Source organism: Bombina bombina, chromosome 2 (genome assembly GCF_027579735.1).
Source record: "Bombina bombina isolate aBomBom1 chromosome 2, aBomBom1.pri, whole genome shotgun sequence".
NCBI lineage: Eukaryota > Metazoa > Chordata > Amphibia > Anura > Bombinatoridae > Bombina > Bombina bombina.
In genome coordinates this window covers 320282493-320304208 of record NC_069500.1, presented here as the reverse complement: position 1 = coordinate 320304208, position 21716 = coordinate 320282493, and the positions used below count along the sequence as shown (strand labels likewise).

Genomic DNA, 21716 nt, shown 5'->3' with positions numbered 1-21716 from the left:
TAGTGATGGAAAAGTTGTTTCAAGGGGACTAACACCTGGACTGTGGCATGCCGGAGGGGGATCCATGGCAAAACTCCCACGGAAAATTACATAGTTGATGCAGAGTCTGGTTTTAAGCCATAAAGGGCATAAATCACCTAACATTCCTAAATTGTTTGGAATAACGTGCAAGTGGGCCTGGCACACATGCTGGCAGGCAGGCAACTTCAATTAGATTACACTAACAGACTGATGTTTCACAGTCAAAAAAGTTTTTTTTTTTAAATATTTACACTACTGTTATGACAAATATGATTGGTGGCACTAGTTGGAAAGTGGGCCTGGCACACACGCTGGCAGGCAGGAAACTGCAATTAAATAACACTAGCAGACTGATGTAAAAGTTTTTTTTTTTTTTTTTAATTTACACTAATGTTACAACAGATATGAGTGGTGGCACTGAGGTTGGCAGTGGCAGGCTGGCCTGGCAACTGAAATTAGATTACACTAGCAGACTGATGTAAAAGTTTTTTTGAAAAAAATGTACACTAATGTTACACCAGATATGAGTGGTGGAAAGCAGAGCAATTAGGCACAGTATATGCTGTGGGCCTGACACACAGGCCTGATGGAAAATGAAATTAGATTACACTAGCAAACTGATGTAAAAGTTTTTTTGTTTTTTTTAATTTACACTAATGTTACACCAGATATGAGTGGTGGCACAGAGCAATTAATCACAGTATATGCTGTGGGCCTGACACACAGGCCTAATGGAAAATGAAATTATATTACAATAGCAAACTGATGTAAAAGTTTTTTTTTTTAAATTTACACTAATGTTACACCAGATATGAGTGGTGGCACAGAGCAATTAATCACAGTATATGCTGTGGGCCTGACACACAGGCCTGCTGGCAACTGAAATTAGATTACACTAGCAAACTGATGTAAAAGTTTTTTTTTTTTAAATTTACACGTAGGCACAGTATATGCTGTGAGCCTCACACACAGGCTGACAGGCAGGCAAATGCAATTAGATTACAAAAAAAAACAAAACAAAAAACGACTGAAGTTCTAGCCCTAAAAAGGGCTTTTTGGGGTGCTGTCCTTACAGCAGAGATCAGATGAGTCCTTCAGGACTGTAGTGGACACTGAATACACTAGCCTAGCTATCAATTTCCCTATAAAATCACCAGCAGCAGCACTATCCCTCCTCTCACTAAGAATGCAGGATCATAATGAATCTAAAATGGCTGCTGCCCAGGAGCTGGGAGGGTCTGGGAGGGAGTGTCTGCTGCTGATTGGCTGAAATGTGTCTGCAGACTGTGAGATACAGGGTCAAAGTTTACTCAATGATGACGAATAGGGGGCGGATCGAACATCGCATAAGTTCGCCTGCCGCGGCAAACGCGAACAAGCTAAAATCGCCGGGAACTGTTCTCCGGCGAACTGTTTGCAACATCACTATTGTCCTTAGCTTGCGGCAGTGCATAGCTGCTTCTTCGGCAAAGGATACTATGAAGTGAAGCAAGTTTAATATGAGTAAAATGGGAATTTGTTTAAAATTGTTCACTTCTGTCTGAATCATGAAAGAAAAAATTGGGGTTTTGTGTCCCTTTAAAACATCCATTTCTAAATTAAAACTTTGGCAAGTTGGTAGAAGATATACCTTATATGTTTATGGATAAATATATTAGCTCCTCCTAATTTTTCTGCACAAACTGCAATAGTAGCTGCATAGAGGAAAAAAGTATTATCCATACATCCCAACTCTCCCTGAAGTTCAGGGAGTCTCCCTCATTGTAATAGCAGCTCCATGACGACCGCAAATGAAATGCAATCTCCCTGAAACTACAAGTACCATGATCCAACTTTGTTTCTTTAAAGGGACATTAAACCCCAAAATTTTCTTTCATGATTCAGATAGAGAATACAATTTTAAACAACATTCCAATTTACTTCTATTATCTAATTTGCTTTATTCTTTAGATATCAGTTGTTGAAGAAATAGCCATGCACATGGGTGAGCCAATCACTCAAGGCATCTATGTGCAGCAACCAATCAGCAACTAGTGAGCCTATCTAGATATGCTTTTCAGCAAAGGATATAAAGAGAATGAAGCAAATTAGATAATAGAAGTAAATTAGAAAGTTGTTTAAACTTGAATTTTATTTCTAAATCATGAAAGAAAAAAAATTGTGTTTCATGTCCCTTTAAGGAATGACTCTAGTTGCTGTGACTTCATCGAGCAGGAAGGTGTTCTCACAGCAAGTCTGTCTTTACTTTAGCGTTTTGCGTGTCTGCCACCCTCCCTCCTGCTGTTTAAAGGCAGCAATAAGGCTTTTGGGGGAGGAGGAGAATCAGCAGCAGGCAACATCGGCTGCAGCATAGGTTGAGTGAGAAAGAGGGCAAAGAGAGTGTGCCCCTGTCAGGTCCTTATCAAACTGACTCTGACTGTGAGTACAAAACATAATTACAAACATAATTACAAATAGCCTCTCAAACTCAAAATCACATATGCTCCTAGACACAAGCCCCCACTGATTTTAATAAAATAAAACACAAATACTACCTTATTTACTGCACGTGATTAAACTTTGTATTTTAAAATATTTGAGCATTCAACAAGCATGGGATCACTGGAAAATAGGTTTGTTGTATGTGGTTGTGCAATAAAGCTACTTTTTTTTAAATGTGAGTTTAGAGGGAAGCTACTTTAATGATAAGTCTCTATCTCACTTAGGGATTCTAGGTGTTCAGTATATAACCTTGGGGGGGGGGGCGCACAGCGCAGTAGCCGGTGAAGCGACCCCTCTTGAAATGAGTTTTTGCAGGTTGGGATGTCTGATTATCTGATCATTTTCAATTATTATTTAGCGAAAAGATAGCAACAAAATCCTAATTTTTTGTATTTTGGAAAGGTGAACGGATGCTACATGTGGATACATAAATTGTGTTTAGAAATATTTAGAAAAAACAACAGTGATACTGTTGTTTAACATGTAGAGTTGCAGACTATAGAAATAACTATATATATAAATGACTATTGGCTAGATTACGAGTTTTGCGGCATGAGTGAAAAAGTAGTGTTAAGGCTCATAACGCTGCTTTTCCACTACCGCTGGTATTATGAGTCTTGCAGGTTTAGGGGCACCGCACACTTTTTTGGCCTTAACGCAAATTAACTTACGCAATTTGCGTAAAGTCTTTTTTCAATGGGACTTCCATAACGCCGATATTACAAGCTTTTTCTGGGAGGCCAAAAAGTGAGCGGTATAGCCTATCCCGCAAGATTCGTAACACAATCTAATGTCAGTAGTTATGAGTTTTACACTACAAAGCTGTAGCATAAAACTCATAACTAAAGTGTTAAAAAGTACACTAACACCCTTTAAACTACCTATTAACCCCTAAACCGAGGCCCTCCCGCATTGCAAACACTAAAATAAAATGATTAACCCCTAATCTGCCGCTCCCGACATCGCCACCACTATAATAAACATATTAACCCCTAAACCGCCGCACTCCCGCCTCGCAAACACTAGTTAAATATTATTAACCCCTAATCTGCCGCCCCTAACATCCCCACCACCTACCTTAATTTATTAACCCCTAATCTGCCGCCCCCAACGTCGCCGCCACAATACTAAATTTATTAACCCCTAAACCTAAGTCTAACCCTAACACCCCCTAACTTAAATATAATTAAAATAAATCTAAATAAAAATTCCTATCATTACCTAAATTATTCCTATTTAAAACTAAATACTTACCTGTAAAATAAACCATAAGATAGCAACAATATAACTTATAGTTACATTGTAGCTAGCTTAGGGTTTATTTTTATTTTACAGGCAAGTTTGTATTTATTTTAACTAGGTAGAATAGTTACTAAATAGTTATTAACTATTTACTAACTACCTAGTTAAAATAAATACAAATTGACCTGTAAAATAAAACCTAACCTGTCTTACACTAACACCTAACCTTACACTACAATTAAATAAATTAAATGAATTAAATACAATTACCTAAATTACAAAAACAAACAAACACTAAATTACACAAAATAAAAAAAGAAATTATCAGATATTTAAACTAATTACACCTAATCTAATAGCCCTATCAAAATAAAAAAGCCCCCTCAAAATAAAAAAACCCTAGCCTAAACTAAACTACCAATAGCCCTTAAAAGGGCCTTTTGCGGGGCATTGCCCCAAAGAAATCAGCTCTTTTACCTGTAAAAAAAAATACAAACAACCCCCTAACAGTAAAACCCACCACCCACACAACCAACCCCCCAAATAAAATCCTAACTAAAAAAACCTAAACTCCCCATTGCCCTGAAAAGGGCATTTGTATGGACATTGCCCTTAAAAGGGCATTTAGCTCTTTTTCAGCCCAAAAGCCCTAATCTAAAAATAAAACCCACCCAAAAAACCTAACACTAACCCCCGAAGATCCACTTACAGTTTTGAAGACCGGACAGGTGTTAGTGTAAGACAGGTTAGGTTTTATTTTACAGGTAAATTTATATTTATTTTAGCTAGGTAGTAAATAGTTAATAACTATTTAGTAACTATTCTACCTAGTTAAAATAAATATAAACTTGCCTGTAAAATAAAAAATAAACCCTAAGCTAGCTACAATGTAACTATTAATTATATTGTAGCTATCTTAGGGTTTATTTTACAGGTATTTAGTATTAAATAGGAATTATTTAGTTAATGATTGTAGGTTTTATTTAGATTTATTTTAATTATATTAAAGTTAGGGGGTGTTAGGGTTAGGTTTAGGGGTTAATAAATTTAGTATAGTGGCAGCGACGTTGGGGGCGGCAGATTTGGCGTTAATAAATGTAGGTAGGTGGCGGCGATGTTAGGGGCGGCAGATTAGGGGTTAATAATATTTAACCAGTGTTTGCAAGGCGGGTGTGCGGCGGTTTAGGGGTTAATATGTTTATTATAGTGGCGTTGATGTCCGGAGCGGCAGATTAGGGGTTAATAAATATAATGTAGGTGTCGGCGATGTCAGGGGTGGCAGATTAGGGGTTAATAAGTGTAAGATTAGGGGTGTTTAGACTCGGGGTTCATGTTAGGGTGTTAGGTGTAAACATAAATTTTGTTTCCCCATAGGAATCAATGGGGCTGCGTTACGGAGCTTTACGCTGCAATCGTGCACGAGCACGTAAAACCAGCTCACTGCAGCTTTCAGCAGCGTTGGTATTGGAGTGCGGTATGGAGCACAATTTTGCTCTACGCTCACTTCTTGCCTGATAACGCTGGGTTTATGAAAACCTGTAATACCATCGCTGTAGGGAAGTGAGCGGTGACAATAACGTGCAAGTTAGTACCGCACTGCTCTTACCACAAAACTCGTAATCTAGCAGTATATATTTTTTTATTTTCGCTGTGATGGCTTTTCTAAAATGTTTTTACTTTTTCAAGCTACAATTATTTAAAAAAAAAAAGATTAGACTTTTTTTTAAAAAAAACATATGGTATGTGTAGGCAATTTACAGAAATATCTGTAATTACAGTTTAAATGCAATGAATTAAAAATCAAATAAGAAAACGGGTATCACCCCAATCCACCCCATTTCCTATGTATCAAAAGCAGGGTACAAATACTTCCCAATAATGATTCCAGAAAATAATATTACACGCAGGAGTTCTAGTTGTGCTTGTAGGGTCTTCATCCATTGTAGGCCCCTGGGTCTACTACCACTAGAGCATCCTACGAACAGCATTTCCATAGCAACATACTGAATACGTAGCAACAAGAGGGCTTCACTATTTTGTTGTTTAACAATCCCAGCCCATAGACGACATCCAACAAATAGAAAAACCGAGAGACAGGCATATCCCGCCCCTTAGTTACAGCTGTCACTGTTGGCAGTTCTTTATTTCCCCCGTCGTGAAAATACAATATGATTGACAGATGCATAGACCAATTATAATCACACCGCCTGCCACATGCTTTCAATGTCACCACAATATCCCAGAGAGTGTCACCTGCTTTCTGTTATGAGCACTTATTTTGATCACTGTATGATATTACAAGGAAAACATCCATGTGCATAGTTACTTGCTTAGTTTCTTTTTACGTAATTTGTAATCTATTTTCAAACATTGTACTGAGTAGCAACATCAATGGTTGTCAGTTATTCATGAAACGTAAGCTGTTTACTAAATGCAATATTAAAAATCGTGTAACCAATTTGCGTTTTGCCTATTCGATCCAAACTCTATTCAATTTTATGCAATAATATTTGAAGTAAGGAAAATTGTTTTAAAATGAAGACGAAAACAGGATTGGGAAAAAGCAAGGCATATAAAATACTACAAACAAGTTCAATTTTCATGATACATATTGTAAAATCATATTGGCGTTTATATATATATATATATATATATATATATATATATATATATATATATATATATATATATATATATATATATATACACACACACTCTAATCATAAACAATTAGTAAACACCTCATTTCAGCTGTTGTTTACAGGAGGTAGCTGTCTAAATTTGGAAAGCTGACCTCTGATGGATGGGATGTAATTAGGGACATGATGTGCCAATGCTTACGCTTTGCTTTCTCTCCCCCTATGACGTTACAGCTTCTTCGGAAAATACACATGGAAATGAACCACACAACACACACCCATTCTATGAATCACCATCATCATCAACAGCAGCAGCACAGACATTGCAGCCACTGTTTTTCCCTGTCCTGGTTAACGTTTTGTTGCTATGAAACAGTGACTAATACCAGATTATGTGTAGATTTTTGTTTTCTGAACAGCAGTAGATTTCGTTAGTATTGAATCAGCTCTCAGAGCTGAAAATACCTTCTGCATTTTCCTCTTTTACAGACAGGAGCTGTGGCTGTGATTCTGAATGCAAAGGGGAGGAGGAGTTAGATCAAGAGACATTGCTCACATCATCAGTATTAGCTCTGATATTTACAGTCTGCTCCTGAGGTTTGATTGAGAAGGGAATACATCTTACTCAAGAAGCTTGAATCTAAGAATTGCTGCAGGTCCTTCTGCCATCCTAAGAGGGCAGGTGAAGGTGAACTATAGCCGAGGCACTGATTTCCCATGAATGAGATCCATAAAAATATAATAAGGTAGGTTTCCTATCTATTCTTAGTAAGTACCTCTAGTTATGTAGAATGACTTACCTTTGGTATAAATATTGTTTGATGTTTTCTTTTAAGCTAAACAGCACATGCATTATGTGACAAGCTAATACCCATTCACTATATTTTACAGGGAAATTTATCCAAGACAAGAAATTAATAAAACAAATGCACCATATATATATATATAACAAAGCGGTTTAAAGGTACCTGAAGAGAATGAATAACAAATGATACGCTGGTCATGAATTATTCAAATGCCATTGTAAACTTACATTTTCCGGGGTGAAGAAAATTTAATGGGTGCTACTTTACTATCTAAAAAGTAATGTGTTTAGCACCCAGCAGGAAAGATGAGGTTGAAATGGAACCTTCTCATGGAGCGCCTCATGCTTCTGTCATGCAACCTAAAGTTGACCAAGCACCAAGGGAGAAAGAAACCAATAAAATGTATCTTATAACTGCTGTACTTGTCTGGCTTGTAACTGGCACAACCATATCCAGCCTCAACAAATGGATATTTGCAGTATACAATTTCAGATATCCCTTGCTGCTGTCGTCTCTTCATATGCTTACTGCCATTCTAGTGGACTATCCTCTGGTCAAGTATGGATTGGTCAAGCAGAATGCTGATGAAGAATTGAAAGTGTCCTTGAATGGCCATGCTAAACTTAAAGTTTTTCTTCTGAGCTTGACCTTCTGCTCCAGCATTGCCTTTGGGAACCTGGGACTAAATTGTGTCCAGCTTTCTTTTGCACAAATGATTTACACCACAACACCCATCTTCACCCTGGTCCTATCTAAAGTGTTTCTGGGCACCAGACACCACATTCTCAAGTACACTGCCATGGTGCCAATTTGCTTGGGAGCATGTTTCAGCATTATTGGAGAGGTGGAATTTGACCAAACTGGCTGCTTCTACCTATTTGCTTCAACATTTCTCAGGGGATTGAAATCTATACAACAGAGTAAGTAATAATATATAACATCAAAGTTAATAAATTGTTATACCCTAAAATGCAGGTCACAGTAGAATTATTATCTGCACACATTTGTCTCTTGTGATTGGCTAAATAGATATTTTCAACTTCCTGTCAGTAGTGCAATACTGTCCCTTCAGCAATGGGTAACAAGAGAATGAAGAAAATTTGATAAAATAATTAAATTGGAAAGTTGTTTAAAATTGTATGTTCTATATGAATCATAAAATACAATTTTGGGGTTTACTATCCTTTTAATAATGAATTAGCATATTTTGAAGACAAGTCTAAAGTCAGACAGGGTTGTGTGTATATGTATTTACTATATATTTAAATAAATAAATAACAAGATTACACTAGACAAAGATATATTTTATTGGCGTAACTATAAACTTTAAAAAAGTTTTGGCTCTTCCTCAGGTCTGATGCAATACTGATCAACATAATGGAGTTTACAGATTATAGGCTAGATTAAAGTGCAGTACTAATTTATTGCGTGCCCGAAATTGGGAAAAATTTGCCAGTTTGCGGGCTCACGATAAATAACCAGCTATTACAAGTGGCTGGTTATTGCTACTGCGAACTAAATGTCCCCCAATTGGCCCTAAAATTAAGTATATGTTTATGAAAATAAATAAAAATTAGCATCTTTAATTTTATTAATAAAAACTCCACAAATCAGTTTTATGGGGTTTAAATTGGCAGGTGTGGGGTGTTAGAAAAAAAAAAACGGTATTGAACAGTGCCTTTACATTGTGGTCTATGGGAACTGTCTGTTCCCTGTAAATATATATGTATATGCTTATATACATATATATTTATGTATTAATGTGTTAATAATATGTGTATATACAGCTGGCATTATGCCGGTAAGGTAGCACGCTATTGGCTAAGATCACCTCACTGAAAAATAGCATTCTGCCATGGGCAGTCTGATGCGCTCAGCACAGCGAACACTGCAGACAAATATAGGAACTTTCAGCATGAAGTATTTTATACTTCATGACTGAAAGTCCCCCTTATTTGTTGCACTGGTAAATACTAGCGTCTCACAAACACTAGGATTTACCATCACTTTAAAACAAAAAGAGGAGTACCAGGAGTACTATAAACTGAATAAATGACTATATTATATAGTTGTGCCTATTAAGTTAATATAGATTCCATGAGGTAAATAAGCCTAATTGTAAGGTTTTTTCTCTGACTCCAAAGATAAGAGGTAAATAAGCCTAATTGTAAGTTTTTTTTCTCTGAGCCCAATGTCAGTGTCCAGAAATTAGCAGTAATGTGTACTCACCAAACACTACCTCAATCCTATGAGGTAAGGAAAAGGCTCTGGCTGGGAGAGGGGTAGCTGTAATCCCCACCGTTGTCCTTAGTCTTCAGTGTCTCCTGGAGATGGTAGTGGCACTGTTTTTTTTTTACTGCAGATCTCGTTTTGCAGGAATACAAGGAAACAAAGCAGATGACATCAAATAGTGTAAAAACATTTAATACACAATAAAGTGACACATTAATACAAAGCACTTACAGTGTTTAACCTCAATCCATATGAGGTAAGCAAACTGCGAGTGTTACAGATGATTTCCAGATCAATATGTTTGTTAGTGTAAAAGTCTGTCGCCAATATCAGCATCTGCCAGGAAAGGAGTCTACGGACATCACCTTTACATGTTTTGAAATTTAAACATTACTTCATAAGAGGTATAAAGATAGAGATGAATATTTGACAATTCGTTCTAGGTAATAATGCTAACAAGATTTCAAGATAAAACAATGAAGTTAAATAAAACATTAGATAATGGTTATGTGATGCAGAATACATATTAGAGAGATACAGTATGCAAAATAATGTGTTTTTTGTGCTAGTTTCCATTGATAACTGTTTAACACAGCACATTGGTTAAACACATAGAGTCCATCACATTGCATCTTCTGAGCATGGCACATCAGGTGACTGGTGGCTACATACATATGTTGATATTAAAGTTACACTGACCTGCCGGGTACAACTACAGTAACTGGTTACTAAACACCATACTATTGTTTTTCCTATTGTTCCTGCAGCTCTATTCAAAGCCCTTCTCTTATTTTAACCCTTCAAAGTTGCTGTTTAGTAAAGCTATGCATCTTCACACTTGGCACCACCATCTTGGATAAGTATTCTTGTACCCTGTGGCAGAAGTGGTGCACATTAACCGATCAGTGACATTGTAGTCTTGACAAGCCATATCATGTACTTAATTTTAGCGTGTACAATACAGAGCAGGAGCTGTATGTTTCTGTGGTGGCTGCATTTCTCTATATTATTCCTAAGGTCTTTTACATTTGTTATGTAACTTTTAAACTTAGTGCTGCATAATCTGTTGATGCTCTACAAATAACTGATAATAACAGTAATTGTTAACTGCAAACATCTAACCTGTTTTCTTTTGTGTCAGCTATTCTAAAGTGATATAGCTTTCAAAAAGCCGTCAATGTAATTGATCTGTTAAAGGGCACTGCTTCTATCACAGGATAAAACAATATGTGCGTACCAAGATGGCGGCACCCAGTAGATGTGGAGCTTTACCAAATGGCTTCTGTAATGGGTTAAAATAAGGGAACAACTATAAATAGAGTTGCAAGTACAGGAGGAAAATAATAGCATGGCGAGTTGCAACCATGGAGCTGTAGTTATACTCAGCAGTGTAATTTCCTTTTAAATGGATTTACTGGCTTGTTCTGGAGCTGCAGTGTGTTCTCCTGAGTGAGAGTTATGCAGCACTTACCTGCATGTTAAAAGAGACACACAAAAATAACATGCTCTAATGAATGTCATCTTATTAAAATATTGTAAAGGGACATGAAACCCAAAAACTTTCTTTCATGATTCATCCAGAGAATACAATTTTAAACAACCTTCCAATCCATTTCTATTATCGAATTTGCTTCATTCTCTTGGCATCCTTTGTTGAAGGAGAAGCAATGCATTACTGGGAGCTAGTTAAATGGAATAGTGAGCCAATAACACGAGGCATACCTCTGCAGCTACCAATCAACAGCTTCTGAGCCTACCTAGGTATCCTTTTCAACAAAGGATACCAAAAGAACAAACCAATTTAGATCATAGAAATACATTGGAAAGTTATTTAAGATAGCATGCCCTATCTGAATCATGAAAGGTGAATTTTGACTAGACTGTCCCTTTTATACTTATTAAATCATTAATCATATTTACACATATAACACCATCTAGGAAATATCAGTATGGAACATTTTTGTAAGCAAATAATGACATTGAAAGAGCATGGGTGAATTTTGTTAGCCAGAGCGGTGGTTAGGAAGGCTGCTTTCCATGTAGACATTACATTTTACAGTGTTAAGAGTTAATTTTACCAGAAAAAAAGAATTCTGGTATGTAACGCTGTGTTAGTCAGGAGAAGTGTAACGGGCAAGAAAATGTAGCTATTGCTTCTATTTTTGGTAACAGCCTTACTTGGACAACCACCTTGTGTTTATGGTCCTTTATGCCCTTTAAGGGAATTGATTGCACGTAAAAGTTAACTTTTGAATCTTACCAATCATATTTTGTTATACTTTAACAGATTAATTTATAGGCATCTTTATCCAAAAGGTCTTCACTCTTACACAATGTTTTTCAATTCTGTTAAAGTTACAAAGTTTACAAAATGCTTTGTGCAGGTTCTTATTAAGTGGAACAATTAAATTGAGCTAGGGAGGTTTATGAGCTGGCTGTGCTCCTAAACAAGCCTATGTTTTCTAAACTTTAGATGAATTCTTATTAAAAAAAAAAAAGTAATAAAAAAAAATGTAATTCGGTAAAACCATTTCACTCCATGATTGACCAGGTTATACTGTATATCTTGTCTGTTTCCCCAAGCAGGCTGTTATTCAAACATTGAGAGTGTGGGTGGTAATTTAAGAACAATTTCAAATGGACTATTTTTACAATATGAATGTTTTCATTATTTTTTGTGTGTCAGCCAACTATCTCCACTAAATTGGAGCCAAAAACAGCAATCAGTATCCACAGAGGGATAACAAACCTCAGTTGATACAGAACATCCTTAATGGAAGTATTTGCACCACTTATTAAAGGAACATTAAATTGTTGGGCACAATTGCAAAGGCATTGTTTCTAGTCACAGTGCTATTCTTTTTTCCCTTATGCCTTGAGCTATCTTTAGAGCTGTTCTCTTATCAGAACCATTTACAGGTTCCAGTTGGTGAAGTTTTTTTTACTGGACGCCACCATATTGGAACTTAGGTATTCTCACACTATGTGACAGAAATGGTGAACATTCATAGATCAGTTATGTCGGCCGTTTCCTCGCAGTTGTACCGTGCATTTTGGGTTAGCACACACTATACATAGCAGGACATTTACATTTATGCAGTTTGTATACACAGTTTAAAAGTACCCAACATATATAAAATACCACATGAATAATGTAAAACAATGCAGCCACTGCAAAAATGTAATGTTGCAGCTCTTTATCATGCACATTAACAAACAATACAGCTGTCAAAAAGCCGCCAATGTCACTGATCTGCGAATGTGCAACACTTCTGTCAGGAATACCTAAGCATCAAGATGGAGGCAGCCAGTATGAAGGTGTTGACCAGAAAGTGTTTAAAGGGACAGTATACACTCATTTTCATATAACTGCATGTAATAGACACTACTATAAAGAATAAGATGCACAGATACTGATATAAAAATCCAGTATAAAATTGTTTAAAAACTTACTTAGAAGCTGTCAGTTTGGCTCTGTTGAAAAGGTAGTTGGAAAGCCCACTACAAGTGGCAAATAAGACACTCCCCTCCCTCTTCTTTTTCATATGAAAAGACCGTTTACACAAACAGGAGCAAGCTGGAGAAGGTAGCTGACGGTATTCACATAAAACTTTGGGGCTTGGTTAGGAGTCTGAAAATCAGAGCAATGTTATTTAAAAATAAGCAAAATTATACATTTATTTAAAAAAACATAATTTATGTAAGAACTTACCTGATAAATTCATTTCTTTCATATTAGCAAGAGTCCATGAGCTAGTGACGTATGGGATATACATTCCTACCAGGAGGGGCAAAGTTTCCCAAACCTCAAAATGCCTATAAATACACCCCTCACCACACCCACAAATCAGTTTAACGTATAGCCAAGAAGTGGGGTGATAAGAAAAAAGTGCGAAAGCATAAAAAATAAGGAATTGGAATAATTGTGCTTTATACAAAAAAATCATAACCACCACAAAAAAAGGGTGGGCCTCATGGACTCTTGCTAATATGAAAGAAATGAATTTATCAGGTAAGTTCTTACATAAATTATGTTTTCTTTCATGTAATTAGCAAGAGTCCATGAGCTAGTGACGTATGGGATAATGACTACCCAAGATGTGGATCTTCCACGCAAGAGTCACTAGAGAGGGAGGGATAAAATAAAGACAGCCAATTCCGCTGAAAAAAATCCACACCCAAAATAAAGTTTAAATCTTATAATGAAAAAAACTGAAATTATAAGCAGAAGAATCAAACTGAAACAGCTGCCTGAAGTACTTTTCTACCAAAAACTGCTTCAGCAGAAGAAAACACATAAAAATGGTAGAATTTAGTAAAAGTATGCAAAGAAGACCAAGTGGCTGCTTTGCAAATCTGATCAACTGAAGCTTCATTCCTATACGCCCAGGAAGTAGAAACTGACCTAGTAGAATGAGCTGTAATCCTTTGAGGCGGAGTTTTACCCGACTCAACATAGGCATGATGAAACAAAGATTTTAACCAAGATGCCAAAGAAATGGCAGAAGCCTTCTGACCTTTCCTAGAACCGGAAAAGATAACAAATAGACTAGAAGTCTTTCGGAAATCCTTAGTAGCTTCAACATAATATTTCAAAGCTCTAACTACATCCAAAGAATGCAACGACTTTTCCTTAGAATTCTTAGGATTAGGACACAATGAAGGAACCACAATTTCTCTACTAATGTTGTTAGAATTCACAACCTTAGGTAAAAATTTAAAAGAAGTTCGCAACACCGCCTTATCCTGATGAAAAATCAGAAAAGGAGACTCACAAGAAAGAGCAGATAATTCAGAAACTCTTCTAGCAGAAGAGATGGCCAAAAGAAACAAAACTTTCCAAGAAAGTAATTTAATGTCCAGCGAATGCATAGGTTCAAACGGAGGAGCTTGAAGAGCCCCCAGAACCAAATTCAAACTCCAAGGAGGAGAAATTGACTTAATAACAGGTTTTATACGAGCCAAAGCTTGTACAAAACAATGAATATCAGGAAGACTAGCAATCTTTCTGTGAAAAAGAACAGAAAGAGCAGAGATTTGACCTTTCAAGGAACTTGCAGACAAACCTTATCCAAACCATCCTGAAGAAACTGTAAAATTCTAGGAATTCTAAAAGAATGCCAAGAAAAAATGATGAGAAAAACACCAAGAAATGTAAATCTTCCAGACTCGATAATATATCTTCCTAGATACAGTTTTACGAGCCTGTAACATAGTATTAATCATAGAGTCAGAGAAACCTCTATGACTGAGAATCAAGCGTTCAATCTCCATACCTTCAAATTTAAGGATTTGAGAAACCTGATGGAAAAAAGGACCCTGCGATAGAAGGTCTGGTCTTAACGGAAGAGTCCACGGTTGGCAAGTGGCCATCCGGACAAGATCCGCATAACAAAACCTGAGAGGCCATGCTGGAGCCACCAGCAGAATAAACAAACGCTCCTTTAGAATCTTGGAAAAAGAACTAGAGGCGGAAAGATATAAGCAGGATGATACTTCCAAGGAAGTGACAATGCATCCACTGCTTCTGCCTGAGGATCCCTGGATCTGGACAGATACCTGGGAAGCTTCTTGTTTAGATGAGAACAATCTGAAGAAATTCCTCTGGGTGAAGAAACCATTCGCCCGGATGTAGCGTTTGGCGACTGAGATAATCCGCTTCCCAATTGTCTATACCTGGGATATGAACCGCAGAAATTAGACAGGAGCTGGATTCTGCCCATACAAGTATTCAAGAGATTTCTTTCATAGTCAGAGGACTGTGAGTTCCTCCTTGATGATTGACATATGCCACGGTTGTGACATTGTCCGTCTGGAAACAAATGAACGACTCTCTCTTTAGAAGAGGCCACGACTGAAGAGCTCTGAAAATTGCACGGAGTTCCAAAATGTTGATTGGTAATCTCGCCTCCTGAGATTCCCAAACCCCTTGTGCTGTCAGAAACCCCCATACAGCTCCCCAACCTGTCAGACTTGTTGAGATCACAGTCTAGGTTGGAAGAACAAAAGAAGCCCCCTGAACTAAACAATAGTGGTCTGTCCAACACGTCAGAGAGTGTTGAACAATCGGTTTTAAAGATATTGAGATATCTTTGTATAATCCCTGCACCACTGGTTCAGCATACAGAGCTGAAGAGGTCGCATGTGAAAACGAGCAAAGGGGATCGCGTCCAATGCAGCTGTCATAAGACCTAGAATTTCCATGCATAAGGCTACCGAAGGGAAAGATTGAGACTAAAGGTTTCGACAAGCTGAAACCAATTTCAGACGCCTCTTGTCCGTCAGAGACAGAATCAAGGACACTGAATCTATCAGGAAACCTAAAAAGGTTACCCTTGTCTGAGGAATCAAACAAACTTTTTGGTAAATTGATCCTCCAACCATGTTCTTGAAGAAACAACACTTATAAAAAAGACTGGGAAGGTTCTTTCTAGTGAAAATGAGCAAAGGGAATTGAATCCAATGCTGTGGCCATAAGACCTAAACTTCTATGCATATATAGCAACTGAAGGAAATAATAGAGACTAAAGGAACCGATAGACGGAACCCAATAAAATTATCCCTTGTCTGATAGAGACAAGGACAGTGACACAAACTATCTGGAAACCTAAAAAAGGTGACCCTTGTGTGAGGAATCAAGAGCTTTTGAAAAAAAGATCCTCTAACTATGTCCTGAAGAGCAAGTAAATCATATGAGATTCCGCATCCTCAGAAAATAATCTGAATGAAAACAGAAAAATGAAAATATGCATTTATTGTATCTAATGAAAACAAATAATGCTATCAATGACCATAAAAAGGCAAAATAGTTTGAATAAAACTCCAAAACCCGGTTCCTCAAAAGGAACTGGAAGAAATACCCCAGAAGATTCCAGGTCTGAGCAGCGCTTGAACCCCATGGGTGCCCAGCCATGCTTCAGTACCCAAAATATATAGGACAGAAACACAGTTAAAGAAAGTGTTAGCCTTACTGGAATAAAATCAAAGAAATTTGGACAAAATAAATTTCAAAGAAGCCTTAACCTGCCCCTTACCAGCCAAGCTGGAATACGGCACGTACATCGCAATATTAGGGAGCTGATTTCAAACTCCAATTATAGACATGTTACTTGGGAAAGAACTCAGGAATTCGTTCCTTAATAAGAACAACCAAACCAGTATAAGCTTAAAGTTTTAGTCTTAGAACTCAATCTTGAAGCCCAGAGTAACAGTTAAGAATTGAATCCAATTATAAAACAAATAATTGATTATCTTAGAACAAAAGAAATATGTTTTTTTTTTATTATTATTATTTTTTTATTATTTTTTTTTAAAAATCACAAAATTCTTCTAGCTAAAAAAGCTAAAGACATAGAATAACCCTCATTTGCGAAAATATTCAATAAAATGAAGACACAAATGAAATTATTAGCATGATAGTCCAGTTTAAAGGACCAGCCAATACAGTGGACTTGCATAATCAATAAATGCAAAACAACAAGACAAATGCAACAGCACCTAGTCTAGTAAATGTTGTCCCTTTAACAATGCTAAAATAAATCATAATCTGATACTTGATCTTAAAGTAAACAGAGAAAATGAAGCAATTGCAATATCCAAATAAATCACAACTATCTAAAGGAAAATAAATACTATTTTGCTATAGAAACAATAGCATAATTAGTAGAATTAGAGATAGCCCCAATAAATTGGAGAACCCTCCAAATTGAGTTTAACTGCTGGCAAAAAATATAGTTTAAAACCTTTGAAGAGGAAATAAAAGAAAATTCTCAGCCTATTCCATTCCCTAGTATGGGGAATTGGAAAGAAAACCTCTGAAAACACAGAAGAAATAAATAGGCAGAAATAATGTCAGCTAGTCTTAAAGAACTAGTTACCTTAATATCCAAAATAATCAACACCTTTTCAACAAAGAACAAATATACTTTAATAATAGAAAAATAATAAAAAAGTAGATTTGTTAGTGTCAATATCTGATGAAGAAAATTTCTGAAAGAGAAAAAAACATCATCAGAGAAGGATAAATCAGTATGTTGTTGGTCATTTGAAACTTCAATAATTAAAAAAGAAGTGAAAAAAAGACCTAAAAATTTTATTAAAAGGCACGAAGTCAGACAAAGCCTTTAAAATAGAATCAGAAAAATATTTCTTATAAATCTTCTAAATATTTGTTGTAAGGAAGGAAATATATAAAGCATAAATACTAATGGATTCCGCATGTAAAAGTATAACATAATAACTTATTACAAACCATAGCTAAAGATAAACATTTATAACATTTAAAATAAATGAACTTAGCTTTGGTAGAACTGAAACTCAGTTAAGCGTTTTTCCAGAAGTGGCTTCTGATTCAGAGTCAATCTGAGACATCTTGCAATATGTAATAGAAAAAACAACATATAAAGCAAAATTGATCAGTTTCAGGAATGGGAAAAAAATGCCAATGAACAAGCTTCTAGCAACCAGAAGCAATAAATAATGAGACTTAAATATTGTGGAGACAACAATGACGCTCAAATTTTTTAGCGCCAAAAAAGCCGCCCACATTATTTGGCGCCTAAATGCTTTTGGCGCCAAAAATGGCGCCACATCCGGTAACGCTGACATTTTTTGACGCAAAAACGGCAAAAAAATGACGCAACTTCCGGCGACACGTATGACGCCGGAAATGACAAGAAAATTTTTGCGCCAAGAAAGTCCGCGCCAAGAATGACGCAATAAAATTAAGCATTTTCAGCCCCCGCGAGCCTAACAGCCCACAGGAAAAAAAGTCAAATTTTAAGGTAAGAAAAAATTGAATTATTCATATGCATTATCCCGAATATGAAACTGACTGTCTGAAAATAAGGAACGTTGAACATCCTGAATCAAGGCAAATAAATGTTTAAACACATATATTTAGAACTTTATATAAAAGTGCCCAACCATAGCTTAGAGTGTCACAGAAAATAAGACTTACTTACCCCAGGACACTCATCTACATGTAGTAGAAAGCCAAACCAGTACTGAAACGAGAATCAGTAGAGGTAATGGTATATATAAGAGTATATCGTCGATCTGAAAAGGGAGGTAAGAGATGAATCTCTACGACCGATAACAGAGAACCTATGAAATAGACCCCGTAGAAGGAGATCATTGAATTCAAATAGGCAATACTCTCTTCACATCCCTCTGACATTCACTGCACACTGAGAGGAAAACCGGGCTCCAACCTGCTGCGGAGCGCATATCAACGTAGAATCTAGCACAAACTTACTTCACCACCTCCACAGGAGGCAAAGTTTGTAAAACTGATTTGTGGGTGTGGTGAGGGGTGTATTTATAGGCATTTTGAGGTTTAGGAAACTTTGCCCCTCCTGGTAGGAATGTATATCCCATACGTCACTAGCTCATGGACTCTTGCTAATTACATGAAAGAAAAAAACTTTATGGGCTATATAAATAGATCATCTACAAAACATTTATGCAAAGAAAAAATGAGTGTATAATGTCCCTTTAAATAAGACAACAGCGTTGAAAGGAGCAGCTGGAACAGGAGAAAAAAACAGTAGCATGGTGAGTAATAATTATAGTTGTGCCCAGCAGTTTAATGTCCCTTTATGAGCCACAGCTATTAGGGATGGGTGAATGTGTAAATTTCCGAATTCGAATGTTAGAACGAATGTAATTACTGAAATTCGAATTACAAATCCGAATGTTGATACGAACGAATATTCTTAAAAATTTTATAATCGAATGCTATTTACAGTTTTCGAATGTCACTTTTGAATTTGAATGTTTATAATTAGATCGATTGTCCACATTCGAAATTTCGAATTTAACATTCTATTTAACAAATACTATTCAGAAGTTCAATAGTTCATGTGGTAGGGAATCTAGAAAATTGATACATAATAGATACAAATATATCAATTTGAATGTTTCTATTTCAATTGAATATTGCATCATTTGAATATTACATTTAAAGAAAGCATTAGAAATACTATTACAAACATATAAATTCAAATTTTTCGAATTTGAATATTGCATAATTCGAATATTACATTTAAATAAAGCATTATTAGAAATGCTATTACAAATATATAAGTTCGAATTTTTCGAATTCGAATATTGCATAATTCGAATATTACATTTAAAGAAACCATTAGAAATACTATTACAAATATATAAATTCAAATTTTTCTAAACGAATATTTTTGAATGTAATCATAAAATTTGAAACTGAACATTCGAAAATCGAATGTTAGAATGTTATGTAAACATTCAAAATTCAATTTGATCGAATGTGTTAAAATTCGTTTAATTTTTCGAATGTTGCTAAACATTCGCCCATCCCTAATAGCTATACCGGTAGTTGCAACTGAGGGTCTATATGAGGCTTTTATATTCTTTTTTACCCCCCAGAGGTTTATTCTTCACTTTTCCTGTCTGTTAGTTCCTTAAATCCTCATTCTTGAGGAATGATGGTTTGTGGCAATATTAAAATAGTCCAGTAAACTACTGACAGTCCCCATACTTCCCTCAGAATCTTGTGGTCTGGTCTGTATTCATTTGTGAAAATTTAATTTAAAAAATTTAATTTAAAAAAAAAGTATACTCTATCTGAAACATGAAGGAAATATTTGGGGTTTCATATTTCTTTATAAGGAGGCAAATCCCAATCATACTCATACAGGTGCTAGTTATAAACTAGCGTAAACACAAACATATTAAATTGCAGCCATTTCATACACATCATAGCTAGAGTTGCCTCCCAGCCAGCATTTTACTGGCATGGACAGTATTTTTAAGCTTCAGGCCAATATATAAAATAAAGAATAAATATAGAAATAAAGGTCATATCATTGTGAAACTTATTCTAAGTGCGCTGGAATCTAATTACGAACAAACAATAATTTAAAATCAGTCCTAGAAGCTTTAGTTTCTGAGTTATGCTGTATAATTATTTATGCTAATGATAGTGGCCAGTATTTTTTTCCAAGAAAGGTGGCATCCCTAATCATAGCACATTTTTACTTACAATGTCTATTTAAAGAGACATTTTACTGATGTAAAAAAGAAGATATTTTACCTCAAAAAAAATTTCAGCAGAGTGCTCTGTGATCTTTTTATGTTTCTCTGCAGTGCTGAGTTCACACTTTGCTTTACTGTGATCTCATATGATTTCACCATAATCTTGTAAGATTTTAAATTAAACGTCCATAAAAGGACAGTCAACTCCAAATGTTTTATTGTTTTAAAAGATAGATAATCCCTTTATCACCCATTACCCAGTTTTGCACAGCCAACATGGTTATATTAATACACTTTTTACCTCTGTGATTATCTTATATCTAAGCCTCTTTTGACAGCCCCTGATCACATGACTATTTATTATCTATTCACTTGCATTTTAGTCAATTAGTGCTGTGTTGTGCACAACTCGGGGAGTGAGCACAATGTTATCTATATTCTTTTTTCCCTTATGCCTTGAGCTATCTTTAGAGCTGTTCTCTTATCAGAACCATTTACAGGTTCCAGTTGGTGAAGTTTTTTTTACTGGACGCCACCATATTGGAACTTAGGTATTCTCACACTATGTGACAGAAATGGTGAACATTCATAGATCAGTTATGTCGGCCGTTTCCTCGCAGTTGTACCGTGCATTTTGGGTTAGCACACACTATACATAGCAGGACATTTACATTTATGCAGTTTGTATACACAGTTTAAAAGTACCCAACATATATAAAATACCACATGAATAATGTAAAACAATGCAGCCACTGCAAAAATGTAATGTTGCAGCTCTTTATCATGCACATTAACAAACAATACAGCTGTCAAAAAGCCGCCAATGTCACTGATCTGCGAATGTGCAACACTTCTGTCAGGAATACCTAAGCATCAAGATGGAGGCAGCCAGTATGAAGGTGTTGACCAGAAAGTGTTTAAAGGGACAGTATACACTCATTTTCATATAACTGCATGTAATAGACACTACTATAAAGAATAAGATGCACAGATACTGATATAAAAATCCAGTATAAAATTGTTTAAAAACTTACTTAGAAGCTGTCAGTTTGGCTCTGTTGAAAAGGTAGTTGGAAAGCCCACTACAAGTGGCAAATAAGACACTCCCCTCCCTCCCTCTTCTTTTTCATATGAAAAGACCCTTTACACAAACAGGAGCAAGCTGGAGAAGGTAGCTGACGGTATTCACATAAAACTTTGGGGCTTGGTTAGGAGTCTGAAAATCAGAGCAATGTTATTTAAAAATAAGCAAAATTATACATTTATTTAAAAAAACATAATT

At 36.0% G+C, this 21716-nt stretch overlaps 1 protein-coding gene across 2 annotated transcripts in view; it reads left to right on the top strand.

Annotated features, from left to right (window-relative positions):
• The first annotated feature begins 6143 nt into the window (after positions 1-6143).
• LOC128648793 (solute carrier family 35 member E4-like) overlaps positions 6144-21716 on the top strand; it is a 34094-nt gene continuing 18521 nt past the window's right edge. The window contains exons 1-3 of one of the 2 annotated variants that reach the window (XM_053701665.1): positions 6144-6159; positions 6873-7129; positions 7275-8109. In XM_053701665.1, the coding sequence (XP_053557640.1) occupies positions 7470-8109 (640 nt within the window). In that variant the 5' untranslated portion in view covers positions 6144-6159; positions 6873-7129; positions 7275-7469. Of the gene's footprint in view, positions 6160-6672; positions 7130-7274; positions 8110-21716 lie in introns of those variants that run through there. The other variant, XM_053701664.1, reaches the window with a different exon arrangement.